Here is a 17,947-nt window from a genome sequence, read left to right on the forward strand (position 1 = left end):
TTTATAGTCCAACATTTGACAGTTTAAGAGTTGAGTTGATACTGTTCCGATCCAATTCAGTGCAGTAGCCTCATATCATACAAACGACACAAAATACATGATACACTGAATGCATATATTCCCCATGCACAGTTGTGAAAAAATCAGACTCAGGTACCTAGAAATGCATCTTGTCAGTCCCCTATGATCCATCATAATCTCTCAGATAACAGAATATGGCAGCAGTTACCATGTCCTTGCAGAACACACCACTGATTCTGAGAGGTGGCATAAGTAGTCATCTAAATATACCATTTAGGCCTTTCTGGCCATGAACTACCTGTTTAGATGGAGGATTTAAGCAGGATTTAGATGGAGGTTGTAAGGATTATTAAGAAGTATCTGTAAAAAACATTCACATTCAGTCACAGAGCAGCATCAAATAATGCCTACTGGTTAACATAACTGGCAAGCCAAAGAAACAAGTAATGACAAAGAGTGATAGATCCTGGCCCACCACAACACAGCTGTCACACCATTGCCTGTCTTTTTGGCTCTATTTTGCAATAGAAGGGTACTCAGATGACACTTCTTCACTTTCAGCTAGCTATCTGAGGTGGTGTCATTTCTGCATCTTAGACGCAAACACTCTGCTGGGATAAGGATCTCATTCTCATGGTGGGGGAGAGAGCAAAGGGATCTTAACATGTAGTTGATAAACAAGTTTCAGCACGCTAAACAGACATACTGTGTTTCTGGCCTCATCTGAGGGGATATTTCTCCCAAAAAAATCTCTTTTTAGAGATTTACTGTACCCACTGCTTGGTATATCCCATATATATATATATATATATATATATATATATATATATATATATATATATATACACACACTATATATCCCAACTTAATGTAAGAATCAACTGTTCCTTTAAGCAAGCCTATATTTGCCTCAAAGCGTGATAGGTACTTGGTGTGGAGAACATCTTTTCTGCCCTTTGCCCTTCACAGTGATATTTTGCTTCTAGCATAGGCATCTTAATCTTTAAGGATTTTACAACACTCTTGTAATTACTAATCCAGACAAGCCCATAATGAAGGGGTGATTTTCTGCTTCATATGATCTGTCAGTATTTTAATCTGTTGAGTACACTTCCACATGCCTTGGCAGATACTCGTTCCATGATACGGAGGTCACTCTTTGTATGTTCTGAGAAGGTGCTACCATCTCACCCCTAGCTCCCATAACGAGATACCTAACTGGGAAAGGAAGTATTGTCTTAAGATACTCTGCTAACACTCCAGTTATTATTGAAAAGCTCAGCCAAATTGCATTTTTTCTCTTGCAAAGGGCACTCACTATCTGGTGCCTGATAGGCAGCCAACAAGCAATACCATGTTTCTTTCTTTAAATACAGTTTCTTTGTTTCATCTCAATTTAACAGCCATTTCAACTGAGGCATTTTCATGCCTCTCTACTTTATTTTTCATCTTATGATATTCAGGCAAAACATTTAACACTGTATTACCATTACTGATGCCACTAGACATTATGAGGAAATTGAACGGATCCAAATGTTCAGGGCAGAGAAACACTTGACCTAGGATTATCCTGAAAATACTAACTGATCACCCTAGTGGAAGTAGGTGTTAGGTGGCAGGTTTATTCCTGCTACTCAATGGCACACAGACCAACTGTGAAGGGACTGTTGCAGAATGGAAATTCAAGCATGTGTCCTGGGCAAGGGATAAAAAAACAAAAAAACAAACATGACATACTGACAAATTTAGCTTTCTGAATATGCCTCAGGTGGTCTGTAAGACCAGGAGCATTGTCACAAGTATGAAGTTTTCAGAAGACATTTGTCTGTCTGATACTGAGGATGTGCATCATGAGAGGAGACAGTACAATACAAAATACCTCCCTTAACCCATGCTTGCAGAGAAAGTATAATCCATCTGAAATCTAAGCTGTAAAAAAACTTGTCTCTGAAAAAAAAAAAAAAAAAAAAAGGCCACTGACTTAGATATCTAAGCCTAAGTTTGGCCAAAGTATGTTTAGTTGATGTGACTAGCAAATCTGGGTCAAAGAACTTCCATAAAAGCAACAGGGCCATACTTAAGTCATTTGAGCAACCTGGAATTCGGTTAATTGCAGTAGGTTTACCCCTATAAAACCAGTTAATACTTCGGCTTAGTTCAGTTCTTTCACCCTTGATTTGTTTAGCACTGCAGAGATGAGTTAACTGATGAGATAGTCCAGCTATCAGAGACTTGCTATGTATCTAAAACAAAACTACTCAGAACCTGAGTCCTAATGTTTTACAATTAAGCTAACAAACAGACAACAACAACAAAAAACAGACAGTCCCATACCAATGCCACTAGTATTTTCTAAAATCCTTGACATTGCTGTGGTGAATGCTACAGGAGGAAATTAGAAGGCTGGTAACCTGTTACAGGAAACAGATGTTGAATAAAACACAACATGCTACCCAGAAAAGCTGTCCTTGCATTCAACAAGAGGTTCTTAATCCCTTAATCATGTTGTATTTAATTATCAGCCTCTGATGATGCTTGTGAACCTACTGGGGCAAGACTACGCACAGAAGTGAAAGTACCATTATTAAAACCAGACTGTCAGAAGAAAAGTGTTTTCACACGATTTTCAGACTTAGCTGGACTTGTTTTTTTTTTTTTTTTTTTTTAAACAGGTCACTGATGTTTGTTTTAATTGCAGTTTCTGAGCTGACAGTCTCTGAAGAGAAGAAAAGCAGCTGAGGGCACTAAGCCTTTCAGAATCATCTCTTCCTTGCTACTGACCCAGAAATGGGAGGCAAAAGAGCAAAAAGGATTGCCAGAGGACTCCCCAGCATTTTGGCATTAAGTATCAGCATTATTTCAGCATTAAGCGTAAGCATTAAGTATCTAGCAAGTTAACATGCTGGACATACAGAACGAATGTACTTCATCACACGCAGGTATCTCAAGAGATATTTCCTATCACAGGAAACCTGTAACAACTAGGGAAGGAAGCTCAGGAATTATGCCACTCTGAAAAGAGCATCAGAATTTCAGTTCGGAACTGACATTGATTTCTATGTGGCTTTCAACATAACATTTAGCTTCTCCATATTTTTATTTTCCATCTTTATTTAAACAGATGAGATGATAGTCAAACTTGATGATGAAGGGCTACACAAAATACCAGGTATTACACCTGTCTAATGATCTTACATTTTCTTAACCAGTTAGCAGCATTCACATTACCATAGCGTCAACATTCACGCATTCCCTTTGTTGTTATAACCCTACAACCGTTACAGCATCAGAAATGAAGGTTATTTACCTGGAAATGTTATCTGGTGAACATGCTGATATGCTTGTCTCCATACTGTCCGAACTGTCCAAGCTTAATGAATCAAAAGCATGGTCCTTGTAGCTACGATCTGGGTAATGGAAGCTATTCAAATACACATTAGATTCGGATGCTGTTCTGCTGTAGAATTCAGGAGATTTCTGCCTTTGGTTTTCACACATACGTTGATGGTTATACCCTACAGAGTACAGAGGAAACATCTGTGTTACGCAGAAATTCTGTGACTTGAGCATGATATGTTAACAGCAAGAGCATTTTGATTACCAGCTTAGATTAACTGCTCTGTGACCACAGTACTAAAAAATTAATTTAATAAATGAATCATAGCTGAACATCTGAACATCTTTAAATACCTGTTTTATCTATGACATACACAAATATATGCAGATTAGTATAACTGCCTTTTCACATATATTATTGTACTTGTATTAAGAAGACTGAACACACAAATCAGACCTATTTGCCAAAGCAATATAGCTGAATTCAGGGATCTAAGGAATAACTACTGATTTTTCATCATTATTATTATTATTTTTAAACAAAACAATACTCTTGATTATCAAAGATCTTAAGTACTTATTTGGTTGTTTTTACTGAACTTGGATTATTTTTTGTGTGTTTGAGGAACTTTGGATTCCAGTAAAGCGCAGGCTGAGCTCGCTTGATGTAGAGAAGAGAATAAGAGACAGTTGGCATTTTAATTGCTGAAGCTTTCACAACACATTTTAAGTTTGTTTGTTTGTTTTTTAGTCTGATTACGAATGCAGCTTCATTGCTTGTCCTTTCCTTGAGTCCATGCAAGAAGTAACGCTTCCTCACAGCTTTGATGCTCAGTCAAGTTTATAATACTCTCTGCACAATCCTGACCCAAAATGTGAGCTGGTGGCAAAGTTGGAGACTAGAGCAACTGTTACGCTAAATGAAAATCTCCCTTTCAAACAGGAAACCAGATATTTAAGCTAATACAGAAGCATGGGAAAAGTATTGACAAACATACTAAGCTCACACAAAATTTTGACTAGACACCATCAAGACACCGTTGTTAGGAAAACTCACTAGTGGGAATATTCTCCTGCCTTATTCTCTACCTGCACTTACATGGCTACTGTCTGCTGTTTTCTTGGATATGTCAGTCAGGTGAATTTCATTTCGGAGAGTCAACTAATGCAGCTCTACCTTAGAAAGGCTATACTATTCTCCAAAAGGTGTATGAAAAGTATGACTAAGGCTGCATAATTAGAGCATATTATTAAGGATCAAGCCCTCCAAGCATCTCCAAGGCAGATAAATTGTTTCCTCTCCCATCCCCATTTCACTTCCCTCTGCACAATACAAAGACTTCTTTGTAGACAATTAATGCTGGTTTCCAAGAACTAATAGAATCGTACTTGCCACTTGAAAGAACGCTACATTTCAATAAAAGTTCAATTGCTCTGATTAGTACAGGAGACAAAAAGGATACAGATGCACTTCAGCATTTACAGATAATAGCATCACACAACACAGATGTTACTGATTTACATGTGCAGTCTGTTTTCTTCCCTTTATTATGGCAAATGCTGCCGTTATTGTAGATACACAATTACCTTTCATACTCGAACCTTTGGAATGACTAATTGCTCCTGCGAAATGGTTTTCAATTATTCATTATGGAAAAAGAGAAAAAATAAATTACTGAAAGAAACTGCATTTACATGAATGTTTTTCTATGGAGCCCTTTGCAAAAGCTGGGCTACTCAGAAATGTTAGTTTCATATCTTGCACTTGACTGAAAAATAAACCCATCTGAAAGGTACAGAGGAACATACTGGCTTTACGAATACTTTCCAAAAGGAAACTCAACTTTTTATGAAGATAAAAAGTTTTTAAGTACCCATTTTTAAGTAAAACATTTGTCAGTTATATTTATGCAATCATGCAAATGTAACTAAACACTGCAAGGCATGTCTCTCTCTCTATATATATACTACAGCAGTTTGGTTGCAAAATTATGTGCACTCGCAGAAGCAAAGCATAATGTGATGCTCTCATTTGCTCCTTGTGCCTTAAGCAACAGGCAGTTCACAGCTTAGGATCAGCTGTATACCAACATGAAGATGCCTCTCAAGCAACACATTTCCATTCCCAATTCACACATCACACAGGGAAAATTGATTTGTTAAAGTATTATTAACTGCTCAGGTACCTATTCACAGCACATGCAATTATAAAAGATTCAACTCCTTGTAAGATCCACTAAAAGTTTCCCACAAGCAAACAACACAAGTCTAAGCTAATACAGGAGCTAAAATGTTTCCCATTGCATCAGTTTGTATTCTCCTTAGTAAAATAAACTTCACTGTTAATAGACAGACTGTTCAGCAAAATATTACAATATTCATAAAGCCACAGCATCCAAAAAATCCAAAGGAGTTGTCACAAAATCCCCCCCAAAAAAACAAATATATCACCACAAAATTCTAGAGAGGTCAAAGTTATAGGAGAAAAGCTGTTATTAAAAGCAGCACTGTCAAGCACATCAAGAAGCAGTACTTCATAAAAAAAAAAGTCTTGGTATAACATATTCTTTAATTTCCATTATTACTTTTTTTTTTTTCTCTCCTTGAATGTTGAAATTAACGTGTCAAAATATATTTTTTTTTGTATGAAAACATGCCAAACTAGGAAGCCCATGTCTACCTTGTCATTGTCACCCACAGATCTGCAAAGACTTCCAAATTTTCTGCTCTACTTGTTTGGCTATGAGCAAAGAAGCAAAAAAAATAGGCCTGCACAAAGCTGCAGCTCTGCAGTCATTAGCATTAACCAGAAGTTTTGTTGTGACAGTTTGACAGGAGGAACAAGACTTTTTGAAGTACTATCATTATTTTACAATTTATTTATTTTTTTAAATCTAAGATTTCAGAAATTACTTGACAGTACTGATGAAATCAGTACTTTTGCCAAAAAACGACAGGCACAGCCAGGTATAGAGATGCTTTCATACCTTTTCTAGCTTTTCCTGAGTTTTATAAGGGAGTAAAAGGAAAAAGAAAAGCAAACCACTTTGAAAAGCTTCACACATTGTCTTCACATATATATGTTGCCCTCAGTACACTGTTTCTCGGTACAGCTTAAGAAGCGTATGATTAATCATCTTGCTGGTACCTAACATCTCTGTCTCGACAGTACTGTTCCCAGAATTGGGGCTAGTCCTATGCTGCTGTAGCTCACAGCTAGCCATCCCCTCCCTTGTGGGGGCTAGCACACAGCTCAAGGGGACCTCTCCTATCTCTCGTTGCACAGGTACCCACGGGAACTTCTTGAGCCCGTTTCCACCTGTGCAGAGACTGGTCTCTAGATTGCATCAAACAATTTTTTTGAATTCTTTTTTTTTTTTTTCCTTAGTTCGCTTAGAAAGGCTTCTCCACAGGAGCTCAATCTGTAAGTACAGTTCTTCAAAAGCACCTCCTGAATGGCTGCTAAGAAATACTTTTTCCATTAATATTTGTATCAAAGATGTCTCCTCTTAAGAACAACTTATAGAACACTTAACTCAAGCAATGATTACTGACAGCCACTATTCATTTCTTTCAAGGAAAATTTATCAAAGTGTTTCCTGCTGGGTCTCTCCTGGATTTGGTCTAAAACTTATTCATAGACATTTCAAGTTCCTGCACAAAGAAATCCATGTTTGAACTCGAGTGGCTGTTCTTCATTTCCTGACTTCATTTTTTTCTCTCAGACTTTTACATTTAGCTTCTTGGACAGAAATGGGAAAAAATGGAGAAAGCAAATCAGAGAAAACTCGAACCATTATTAATTTAGTAATTCTCACATAACTCTTCTAAACTAGCTGGGTGACCAGTTCCTCTAAGAACTGCTGAAGACTCTTTCTTCAGATTTATACAAACACAGCAAAAATGTCCGGCCTAGAAGTCGACTCAACACTTTTAAGCCCAGAGGAATGTGCTGAGTCCCTACCACTGCTTCAGGAGCGCATCATCCTCTTTGTCCAGCAGTCTCCGTGACTGCGTTGCGGCCTGTGCTCTGAAGGGATGAGGACTTGACTGACCATGACATCCGTCTTATTCTGAGATCTGCACTATAATGGGATGCCCACGTACCCGCAGAAAGAGCAGTGTAGAGACTTTTGTTATGTGCCACTGAAACTAAGGAGCTCTCCCCAGACCAGAACCACAGTGCTTTAACAAGAGAAAGCAGTTACACTCTTCGAGTTCCTCTGACACAAGTAAATTCATGGCCCTCTACTGTTGAGCACAAAGGGGATAAGCCCTTTGTTAATTACTTAGAGACAGTCAAACCACAAACAGTCCTTGTATTCCAGTATCCTTCATGTTTTGACTGTCTCTCTGTGTAAACTCTGTGGGAGTTCAAATAAAGCTCCTGTCAGCAACGTTATTTCCCTTACACAAAGCTGATGTGTCAGAACAGGCTGTCTAGGACCAGTCTCTTTTCTAGTACAAATTAATCCCCTAAGGCACTCCTCATAACTTACTATTTCCATTCAGACTGTTGGATCATATAAGGAATAATCATCTCCTAGTATATCAGGCAAAAAAAAAATTTGCCTATATTCTTAGAATTTTCTTAGTTACTTGGTGACAAACAGAGCATAAAAATAAATTGACCCTTTTTAAAAACTTGCCTGTATTAGATTTGTTAACACTTCAGAATTATGTTTTAGGTCACACATACTCTTCTGCAATCATATTATAGAAACGGTTCCATTTTAACACACAGTCTCTTGCCATCACAATTTAGCCTGGCTGCCCTTATTGATTTTCAAGCTGAAAGTGCTTCCTGCACAATAGCATAATGATGAGTCTCAATGTACTTGCTGGCTATTCCACCCATGTAAATGCATTACATCAAAGAAGCTTTCCATACTGAGTAAGAAGCTCCTTTTTTACCGCATCTGAAAAATGTCAAGCTAAGTTAGACACAATACAGTAGGTCTGTGGAAGGCCTGCTGCACAAATAAAGAACAAAAAGAACACATCACAACCAGATCAGTTCTACGAAGCAAATATAGTAAGTCATGAACCCTTCTAACAAAGTTCCTTCCATCAATGCATTTAGTCATCCTGGATGACTTCAGTCATGCTTTTTGACTTTTAATACCTGCTGTCTCTGACAAGTCCTATAAGAACAGGATGTATCCTGTCTCAGCTTAAGCTTAGTCAGTGCTATATAGGGTCCTCTTGCACTAATTTTTGTGATGATGCAGATACCAGAAAGAAAAGAAACTGACAGATGGCACTGAGGAGCAATTCCTTTTGAAGATGGGACAGTAATGAACAAATGATTTTGTTAAAGCAGAAATTAAGTGTATTACTTCAGGCAGATGAACAGCAGACTCAGAATCTCATAGTTTATGAGATCATGTTTCAAAGATCAAGTAACGTTTGCATCCAGAACCGTTGTGTTCCAATTCCAAGAGTGCACCTATTTACTCAACATGAAACATGTCTTCTTTCCTATGTTGTAGCCCAAATATTTAAAATATTTAAGACAGGTTACAACACTGCAGTTCTAAGTCATGATATTAAATGCATGTCTGGGGAATTACTTGGTCCAAGCAAAAATATATGCCTCTGAAAAAAATATTTTGAGATTGTACCATGAAAAGATTTGGGGGGGGGTGGATGGTGGGGGTGAAACATGTAATATCTTTAATATCTTGCTTCGAAATCACTCAGGTTACCCAGTTAACCCAATGTGTATTTTTCAATGTACTTTTAGTGTTTACTGAGGTATATTTGAAAACCATTTACTTGAACGCTACATACACACCTATGCCAAAATCTTAATACCTTATTTTACCTATACCTGCAAATGGCATTTAGATCTTGTTTTTCTTCACCAAAGAGGAAATTTTTATTTGACAGCCCTGTAGACTATAGCAACACCAGTTTCAGATTTATTTTCTGAAAGAACCAATGTTGATTTTAATAGAAATTAATCAAATAAAAAAGGTCTTACCTTTGTGCATCCTTCTTGATTCTGACTCTTTGGTCATGGTTGCCAAGCAGTGAGGAAGCACACTGCCACAGCTGTTGCTCTGTCCTAATGGTAAATGTCCCTGTAGGGAATTTGCAAATATTTGTTTGAAACTATACTTTTACAACTTTTTTTTTTTGTATTAGCAATTAATGGTAAAATAACCTGATTTGTCATTAATATCATTGTCACATCAATCAGCCCTAGGTATTTTAGTTGTATGAAGTCTCTATTAAATGAAAACATTTGCAAAGTAGTATTTCCTATTTGTTGATATACCATGTCACAAATAAGGAATATTGTCACAAATAAGGAGTACTGTCATTTTATACACAACCTTGTCCTTATCATCTAGAGGCCTTAAGTAGAAAGGAAAACAGTCTTTTGAGTCTCTAGAATCAAGTTAAACTAACCTGGAAATATAATTCTTGAGATGTACCAATCATAAATGTGTGATTACTATTACAGCACCACGTTTCCAGAGGCCAATATAAAGGCTGGAAGGATGTGAGGTTTCACATATCTTCCTACATGTTAATAAACATGAATTTCTTTCAAAATCAATGTCAGTTACGAATTAGAGGGATTTCATAATGCTACAATAGAGTATCAGGTAACCTTACCCCTAAACACAATAGTTTTATATAAAATCTGAAGGCTATTAATAGCATGCCACTACGCACTTTAGATGTAACGCTTCGTCCAAGAGTAGCGCTGTTGAAGTGTGGTGATACAGTCGGCGCTGTTTTCTTGCGAGGCAAAGTATCACTCATGTACATGCATTCCCTGTGCTGCTTCTTTCGCTCTTCCAGATTTCTGAAATGCTTCAAATGGAATTTGTTAAACCGTTTTGACAAAAAGAATTGACCTATTTGCTCAGCAATGCTCTATATGGAACATAGTGAAGGCAATAGTCTGGGTACTTCATTGGACAGAAAAAAAATCTTATAGTACCTCCTGCTTCACAGTATTACATAGGATTTCTATAAATACCATAATAAAAAGCATGTTAAGAAAATGCATCACAACCATGTATACTTTCTGTGTACGTGTCTCTGTACCTAAATTACTTTTCTTAAAACTGAAGTCTAGTGTACAAATGGAATTCAATTAAAAGAGAAAAAAAACATGCATTTACAAGTTATTCTAATGAACTGGTGACAAAACAGTACAGGTTTTGAGAGGCATTGTTCAAATGCATAAGAAAAAATAATTGAGGATTTCAAATGAAGCCACTTGAACTTTACCTCTCCAAGTCTTCTGACAGTTATAATGACTTCTAAATATTAACATTTGCCTCTGGATTATTCATATCAGGAGAATTTTTGTTCATTATCATTCTATAATACATTATGTTTATTTTTAATGAGCAGTGCTTTTAAGTATAACACTCAGCAATATGATCTACCATGTTACTCTAAAAACTGCACGTAAATCAACTTCATGGCCACCATAACAACAAATAAATCCCAAGTTATCAGCTTTGAGTCTGTTACCTGTTGTTGCCTGCGGTGTTTCTTAGCTGGCAGAGGAGGAGGTGTATCAGATAAAGGAATAGGATCTACATGAGTAGCCATGACCGCAGGCCAATGGACTGATGGAAGTTGAGCAATAGAGCGAGGAGAAAGAGAGTGAGGAAATACAAATCCAGAACAGAGAGGTGATCTTAGCTTTATAGAAAAAAGAGAAATTACACACAAAGTTTTCTTTTTGGAATTGCTCAAAAGATACGGCACATACAAGCTGAAGTTTTAGCACTGTGTTTGTTGGAGCATTTAGCAGGAAAGGAAATTTGTTGTATTGGAACTCTTAAGTCATATCTAACTACGAGAAGCAGCACTGAAGAACCAAATTTTAAACTAGTTGCTGCCTCCTTGCCACACAAAGGTAGTAGGTGTGTTTACATTTGTAAGATTATTCCATTCTTTTAGAAGTGGATTTATTATAAATTTGGTATGGTCATTACAACTTCAAAAACATCACAAAGAATGAGAAAAAGGAAGAGTAAACTAGAGACAGACTGGACAGACTCTGTGGAATAGCTAACATAAGTAGAAGTTACCCCTCTCCCCCAGACATTCAAGATATATTGCTTCTATCAGAAGAAAAAAAAAAAAAGATATATTGCTTCTATCAGGAAGAAAAAGTTATAAAACATACAAAACCAACACCTAAGCACCTCTGAATGAGTAATTAGATGTGTCCCCAGACCGTTTCTCCACAGGTGCCTTACATTATAGTATTTGACAGGCAAAGATTGTCACTTATTGCTGCTTGGGTCATAATGATTCAGGTTTTTTGGCCTCTGAAGTTCCACCTACACAACTTCAACTTGACTGTTTCTTCAGCTTTACTATTAAACCATTATCTGACTTGGTAACTGGCAGATGAGAGTTTGCCTTTGGGACAATTTGTTACATGTTGAATGACAAAATAAATAAATGAATAAATAAAAATCAGCCATGAAAGAACAATGCAAACAAAGGGAAATGTCTCCCAAACAAACCTCTTTATTTTGTGGCTGGCTCGTCAGCACAGCCGTGGAAGGCTCAGTGGAAACTGCGTCAGCATCTGTGGGGGGCTGAGTGGAAGGGGATATATTCGTGGAATTGCCATACAGCTCACTAATTTCACTTACACTGATATAGCCCTAAAAGGAGGAATTCAGAAGTTAAAAGGAGCAAAAGCCAAAAGACGTGCAAGAGTATTAATGTATCTAGTATGATGAAAGTTAGTTTCGAGCGATACAGCCAGATATTTGTTACCATTGAAATATTTCATCATAAATAAAGCAAAATTATCATCAGGCTTTTCAAATGTTGAATATTTGGATTCTGAAAACTGTTCTTCATTTAATTCCAAACACATTTATGTGATCAAAAGGCAAACGTACATTAAGTGACCAGGAGATTTCAATAAGATGTAAATACCTCTCAGAAATTGTTATACAGCCCTTTCCTGGGAAAGCAAATGTACCGGCATGTTGACATGTCAGTATGTATGACAATTCACATATTTATTCTTTTCAAAAATGCATAAATTTAGCAATGTATTTTAGCAAAAATACAAATCCTGTTATCTATCAGCATAGTTTTGAATGTATTTTATCATTCTGGAAAATTAGCTATCATACAGTGAATACTGCACTCTAGAAATAGGAGATAAATCTCAATTCAGGTACCATTTGATGAACTATTAAATGAGAAGGAAGCTGGGTAAACTACTCAGGTTTCCCGCTAAAAATGTGGCCACATTACAGTAAAATACAATCCACTGTGAATAAATGTAAACCCTGCTTAGCCATATTGTAGCACCAGTATATTGGTCACCAAAACTTGGCAAGTCTATGAATGCAATATTGTGTTAATTTTTATAGATGATAAAAGCACTTTCACCACTATATGAAAGAATACTCAGTTCAAACTCCCAATCCCAATGGGAATTCCCACTGTGGTTAAAAACAAAACACAACACAACACAACAAACAAACAAACAAAAAAACAACAACAAAAATAATAGCAAATGATTTCACAGCGTGTTAGTTCAGGCCTTATTATATTAAATTACAGAAACTGTTTCAAGTCAGACTAGAGATACAATTCATCTTGTCAACGCTGAACTTTTAAATAGCATTGATTTTTTCCTTTCTTATTTAAGTATTGGGATAAGCATTCTGCAGTTCCTTCTCCCATTTACCTTACAGTAAGTCCTAATTAATTTCACTGCAGTGAACTGAATGACACTGCTTGATAATCCACTTAAAAAAAAAGTGTCAGGTTCACTTAATGTAGTTGCATTTTGAAAATCTGTTATTAAACAAACCATTACGTGGATATGAAGATAAAATCAGAGATAGTGCCACTTTCTAGAGAAAACAATCAGATTCATCATAGAAGAACAAAACGAGGCTTGGACTTGCCAAATGTCCTGGTGGGAGATGAGATATCCAGATCACAGTGCAACCTAGGACACTGCAAGTGCAAGCATCTGCAACATGGCTCGCAGTGAGGAAGGATGCTCAACCCCACTGACACGTTCTGCAGACCATCCTGCTTCACCAGGAGCTTCGAGGACAAATAAGCAAGATCACATTTCCCAGATGCTGGTAGGATGCATGGTTGCTTTAGACTTCAAGAGCCCAACAGCCCACTGTGACACCTACATCATTAGATGGGGCAGACCACGTTCAGGGCTTCAGTTCAGTCAGACCTCTTAAGCAGAGGCTAATGGACACCTGTCTGCCTATTTGAAACACTATTTTTTCCTGCTTCTCCTACTGTGACTACAACGAATCTGCAAATTGCACATAACAAGTCAAAGCAAGAGGATAAACATGGGAACTTAATATTTTATGTGCTGACTGAATCTTTGTAATAGGCTATGGCTTTTACAAAGTTACACTGACCTTGTTCACAGATCTCGAGTGAGAGGCTTAACGAAGCATCCTTCAAGTTATGAAGTCTTGACAGGGGCAGGTAAACTCTGAGCCTCAACAGGTATTACACAAACTAACTCAAATTTTCAGCAAAAATATTTGGCACCTTAATTCTAACTATTCACAATAATTATGTAAAAATCTTAATAGGTTTCTTACAACCACAATAGCTTCAAGTCTTTAATCTGATGTTTTTTTTAAAAGATCAAAACATACACTTATGCATTTCTGCAGAGCCTTAAAATAAAAGAGTGGGTGTGGTGAAAAGGCCTCTTTGTAAAATCTACGGTTCTAAAAGATGACTAAAACACGTTAGTACTTGAACAGAGTTATTCCTGGACCTCATTTTTCTTCATTTCAATGAGGTTTAATTGTCTATTTGAGAAAATTAGATACTCCACACACCCACACTTAAAAATGATTGTTTTTCCAGGGCAAGAGTTTAAAGTGATACCAGTCACATCTGGGAAAATGTCAGAGCAGCTATTTTTGTTCTGCCATGCATTTAGACTTTTATGAATAGCTTTACTAAGTCATTTCATCATCTCCAAAAAAATGTATGAATAGGACTTGACTGAAAACTAAAGTAATTTTGCATGAAGAGTTATTAAAAGATACTTATGGTAAAGTAAAAAGCAACAAAACTATTTACCTCTTTTAGACTACTGGGACTTACAGGAAATCCCTTTCCTCCGGAAAGCATGGAATATTTCTTTTCCAGATTACAGAGATTCTCTTTTTCCTGTTAATAACAAAGTTTACATTAAATGCCAACAGCAATGTAGTGAAAATAAATGCTAGCCATTTTCTCAAAAGCATAAAGAAACATGCTGGGACTGAAGGCTAGAAGCTGCAAAGCTGAGCTCCAGCTTCATTCATTACAGCAGAACCAAACAAAAAATGGAGATACAGAACAAAAAGCTAGTGAAAGATTTTGTTGAATATTGAATAACCACAGCCAAACAAATAGGTCCTCCTCCAGCATTCTGAAAATGCTGATTCGTCTTAATGAACTGAATTTGATTTTCCTTGTGGTTAACAACAAAACAAACTAGACACGAAAGGTTCACGCCAGCTTCTTATTAACCAGATATTAACTGATATAAGTAGTTCATCTTCTGGTCTAGTACAAGCTATTACAAGTCAAAAATCTTAACTCCTTTTGCCCAGTTTCAGAAATTCTTTGCTGTGTTCTCTGCAAGTATTACATCTCAGGATCTTAAGAGTATTTGCCAGGTTTTGTTTACTGGGTCTTCCACTTTATTTTAGGAACCTACATCAAGGAACAAGTAGACTTTTAGCTTTCATGTCCTCAGTGGTCCTCCGGAAGTTCAGTACCACTAGGAAGCACAGGCTTTGACTAGCTTAGCACCCGAGTGTTTAAATCCTCTGAAGAGGTAATGCTTCAAAACCTCTCTACAAAAAATGCCACTAACATTTTCTGTTAGGAATGATTAATTACAACAGAGTTTTTTTGTTTGTTTGTTTTTTAAAGTTTATAGGATAGAAAAGATGTCTATCCACTTTAATACCTACTCACTAGCTTCTGCACAATTGATGCTTTTCTTATGTTCTAAGTTTTTTTTTATTTTATGAAATGCTCTTTTATTATGCATTAAAAACATCTGAAAGACAATAAAAACTTACCCTTTGCAGCATCATTATTAGGTTATTTTTCTCTTTTACAAAATGATCTTGTTCTCTTTGTGCTTGTTGGACAATATGATTAGCTTGTTTTTTGAGAGCAGAAATCTTTTCCTAATAGAAAAAAAAAACAAAAACACAACAACAACAAATCACCTTTTACATATTTTATTTTCAAAGCACGAGACAATAAGTAGCAAGGATCCTATTCATGAGACCTCACTCATTCATAAGAGATGAAGAGATGACACCTTACTACTGTGAAGGAAATAATTAAACAAGATCCAGACAGTTTTTCTGTCTAAATTCTTTTCTGGAGAAAAGAATTTCTTCAACAGACAAAACAAAAGAACAGTTGCATATATTCTTGGATAATGTGGTGACTAACACCCATACACTGAAAATGGTAGTTCAGAGATGCAATTTCTGATCTCTGAAAAAAAATAGTATTTAATTGTTTCAAATAGAACCATTACAACTAATTTTAAAAATTAAGATAATTTTCTTAATTTGACATTCTATTATTATTTTAACAAAATCATTTAACATTGATCATCAGCATATAATAAGTGTAGTTTCGACCACAGCATATGAATCTCGTTGCTTAATGAAGGAAAAATGCTTCGGTACTTTCTGTAGCAAATTTAATGTTTTAATTCTCATATGCAAATATGCATACATTAATTTTATTCATTTGTTTGCTTTCACAGAAACACACAATTTGATGTGTTTGCAATGTTATTGGGCCAGCATCTTCAAACTGCTGCAAAAGCTTTTTCAAAAGGAAAAATTTTGCGTAATTTCTTGCAGATAGGCAGGCAGGTTGTAGATCTATTTCATCTCCTTTATGCTCAGCAACAAAGATCAAACATATTGAGTGTTACTGCTTTTACCTTTCTACTGACAATGCTACGCTGATATTCAGCTACTTCACGCAGGAGCTGTTGTGTCAGATTTTCTTTCTCTTCATCTAATCTGCTTTCATGTTCAAGCTGCTGAAATTCCAAATCTTCAAAGTGTTTGCTTTCTATGTCCAATAGATCAGCATCCTTAAGCAAAAAAAGAATAAAAGCATCTTGAATTTACTGAACCAGAGTAGAGATACTTATAAACACACACAAAAAATAATCAGTCTAAAATGGTGCTTATGTACCTCATGCAACATGTTTAGAAGCTCAATGCTTTTAATTATGTAGTGTCATAAGAGAGCAAATAAGGCTAATGGTTATTTGATGTTACCACTCCTACCATCTCCCTTGTTGATAAAGACATCCTCTGCATTGTAAGGGAGTTGCTTTTCAGTGCTCAGAGCAGGCAGGAGCCTCTGAAGCACCGAGCACATCCTGGCTAGACAGATCGGTACCATGCTGTAGCCTGGTTATGACTCAACCTGAGCGCAAATCGATTTGGTGAGGCTGCTGCATGCCGAACTGGAATGGCACCTGCTCACCAACCAAAAAAGTATAGAAATTGTCATTCCAGTAACTCTAGAGAACCACACGCTGAACAAACTACTTGTGGGAACACACACACTCAAATGAAGGAGCACTTAATTTCTTCAAGTCTAGCCCGAGACGTAGTGCTGTTTATAACATCAGCCATGCAGCCAAATAGGAGGAAGGATGCGTGGAGCTGTGTGTCCTCTGCACACCACCATCTCCTGCGCAATGCTGCCCAGCCATGGCAGATGTGCAGCCAGGGACTGCACAGCGACCTCTGGATTGGGACGAAGAATGGCTCCGTGTGCAAATACACAATGAAGGACACTACTCATCCACACAGAGACATTAGTCAGTAGGTATACCTTCTACAAGCCCTCAGATGTCACCAGACTTTGAATGAAGTGGTCTCCCTGCCCAACAGGAAACGTATGCTTGCTACAGGCACTGGAGAGCAGCCATCAGTCAACAGTCCGTGCAAACAATGCCACCTGCCCACTGCCATCCCAGTCCAGACTCCAGACCCACACTGCAGTCAGATGCTGCAGGAAAATTCACTGCTCGCAACCTGGGCACAAAGCACCAAGCAACTGAAGTCTCAGAGCTGAAGCAATAAGGGAGTTCACCACCTTCACACCTACCATGTTGGCAGTAAAGTAGCACGACATAATCTGCTTCAAATAAAGGTATTTAATCCTACACAAGGCTGAGTTTCAGGGAAGAATAATATTTTCCTATTTTGAATAGCATGCTTATGATAAAGCCATAACTTTTCTCACACTTTATATCCATTTAAGAGGTACTGTGCACTATCTTAGTGGCAACTTCTACTACTCCAGCCACAGTAAACTCTCAGTCTAACTGGCCTGGAATAACATGCAATAGAACCAAACGTACATTTAATGGTACACCCACACTTGTCCCATTTTCAAATCCAAGACTGTTATTAAGTCAGCTTGAAAAAATATACATGTAAGTATTTAGCCAAAATAGAATTCTAGAAGCTTCTTGGTAGTCAATAGTGAAAAAGGATTTACTATGACCCCACAGCAACAAGTTTGTAATTTG

The 17,947-nt window shown here is 37.0% G+C and overlaps 1 protein-coding gene across 10 annotated transcripts in view; it reads right to left on the minus strand.

Annotated features, from left to right (window-relative positions):
• Positions 1 to 17,947, minus strand: part of PHLDB2 (pleckstrin homology like domain family B member 2) — a 111,541-nt gene that overhangs the window by 9,610 nt on the left and 83,984 nt on the right. For 7 of the 10 annotated variants that reach the window (XM_068693422.1, XM_068693424.1, XM_068693452.1 and 4 more), the window contains 8 exons: positions 16,334 to 16,489; positions 15,444 to 15,554; positions 14,449 to 14,538; positions 11,868 to 12,011; positions 10,858 to 11,031; positions 10,045 to 10,185; positions 9,344 to 9,443; positions 3,329 to 3,536 (listed from right to left, as the gene is read on the minus strand). In XM_068693422.1, coding sequence (XP_068549523.1) covers positions 3,329 to 3,536; positions 9,344 to 9,443; positions 10,045 to 10,185; positions 10,858 to 11,031; positions 11,868 to 12,011; positions 14,449 to 14,538; positions 15,444 to 15,554; positions 16,334 to 16,489 — 1,124 coding nt within the window. The remainder of the gene's footprint in view (positions 1 to 3,328; positions 3,537 to 9,343; positions 9,444 to 10,044; positions 10,186 to 10,857; positions 11,032 to 11,867; positions 12,012 to 14,448; positions 14,539 to 15,443; positions 15,555 to 16,333; positions 16,490 to 17,947) is intronic. The other 3 variants (XM_068693480.1, XM_068693471.1, XM_068693489.1) reach the window with 2 other exon arrangements.

Source organism: Anas acuta, chromosome 1 (genome assembly GCF_963932015.1).
Source record: "Anas acuta chromosome 1, bAnaAcu1.1, whole genome shotgun sequence".
NCBI classification, from domain to species: Eukaryota; Metazoa; Chordata; class Aves; order Anseriformes; family Anatidae; genus Anas; species Anas acuta.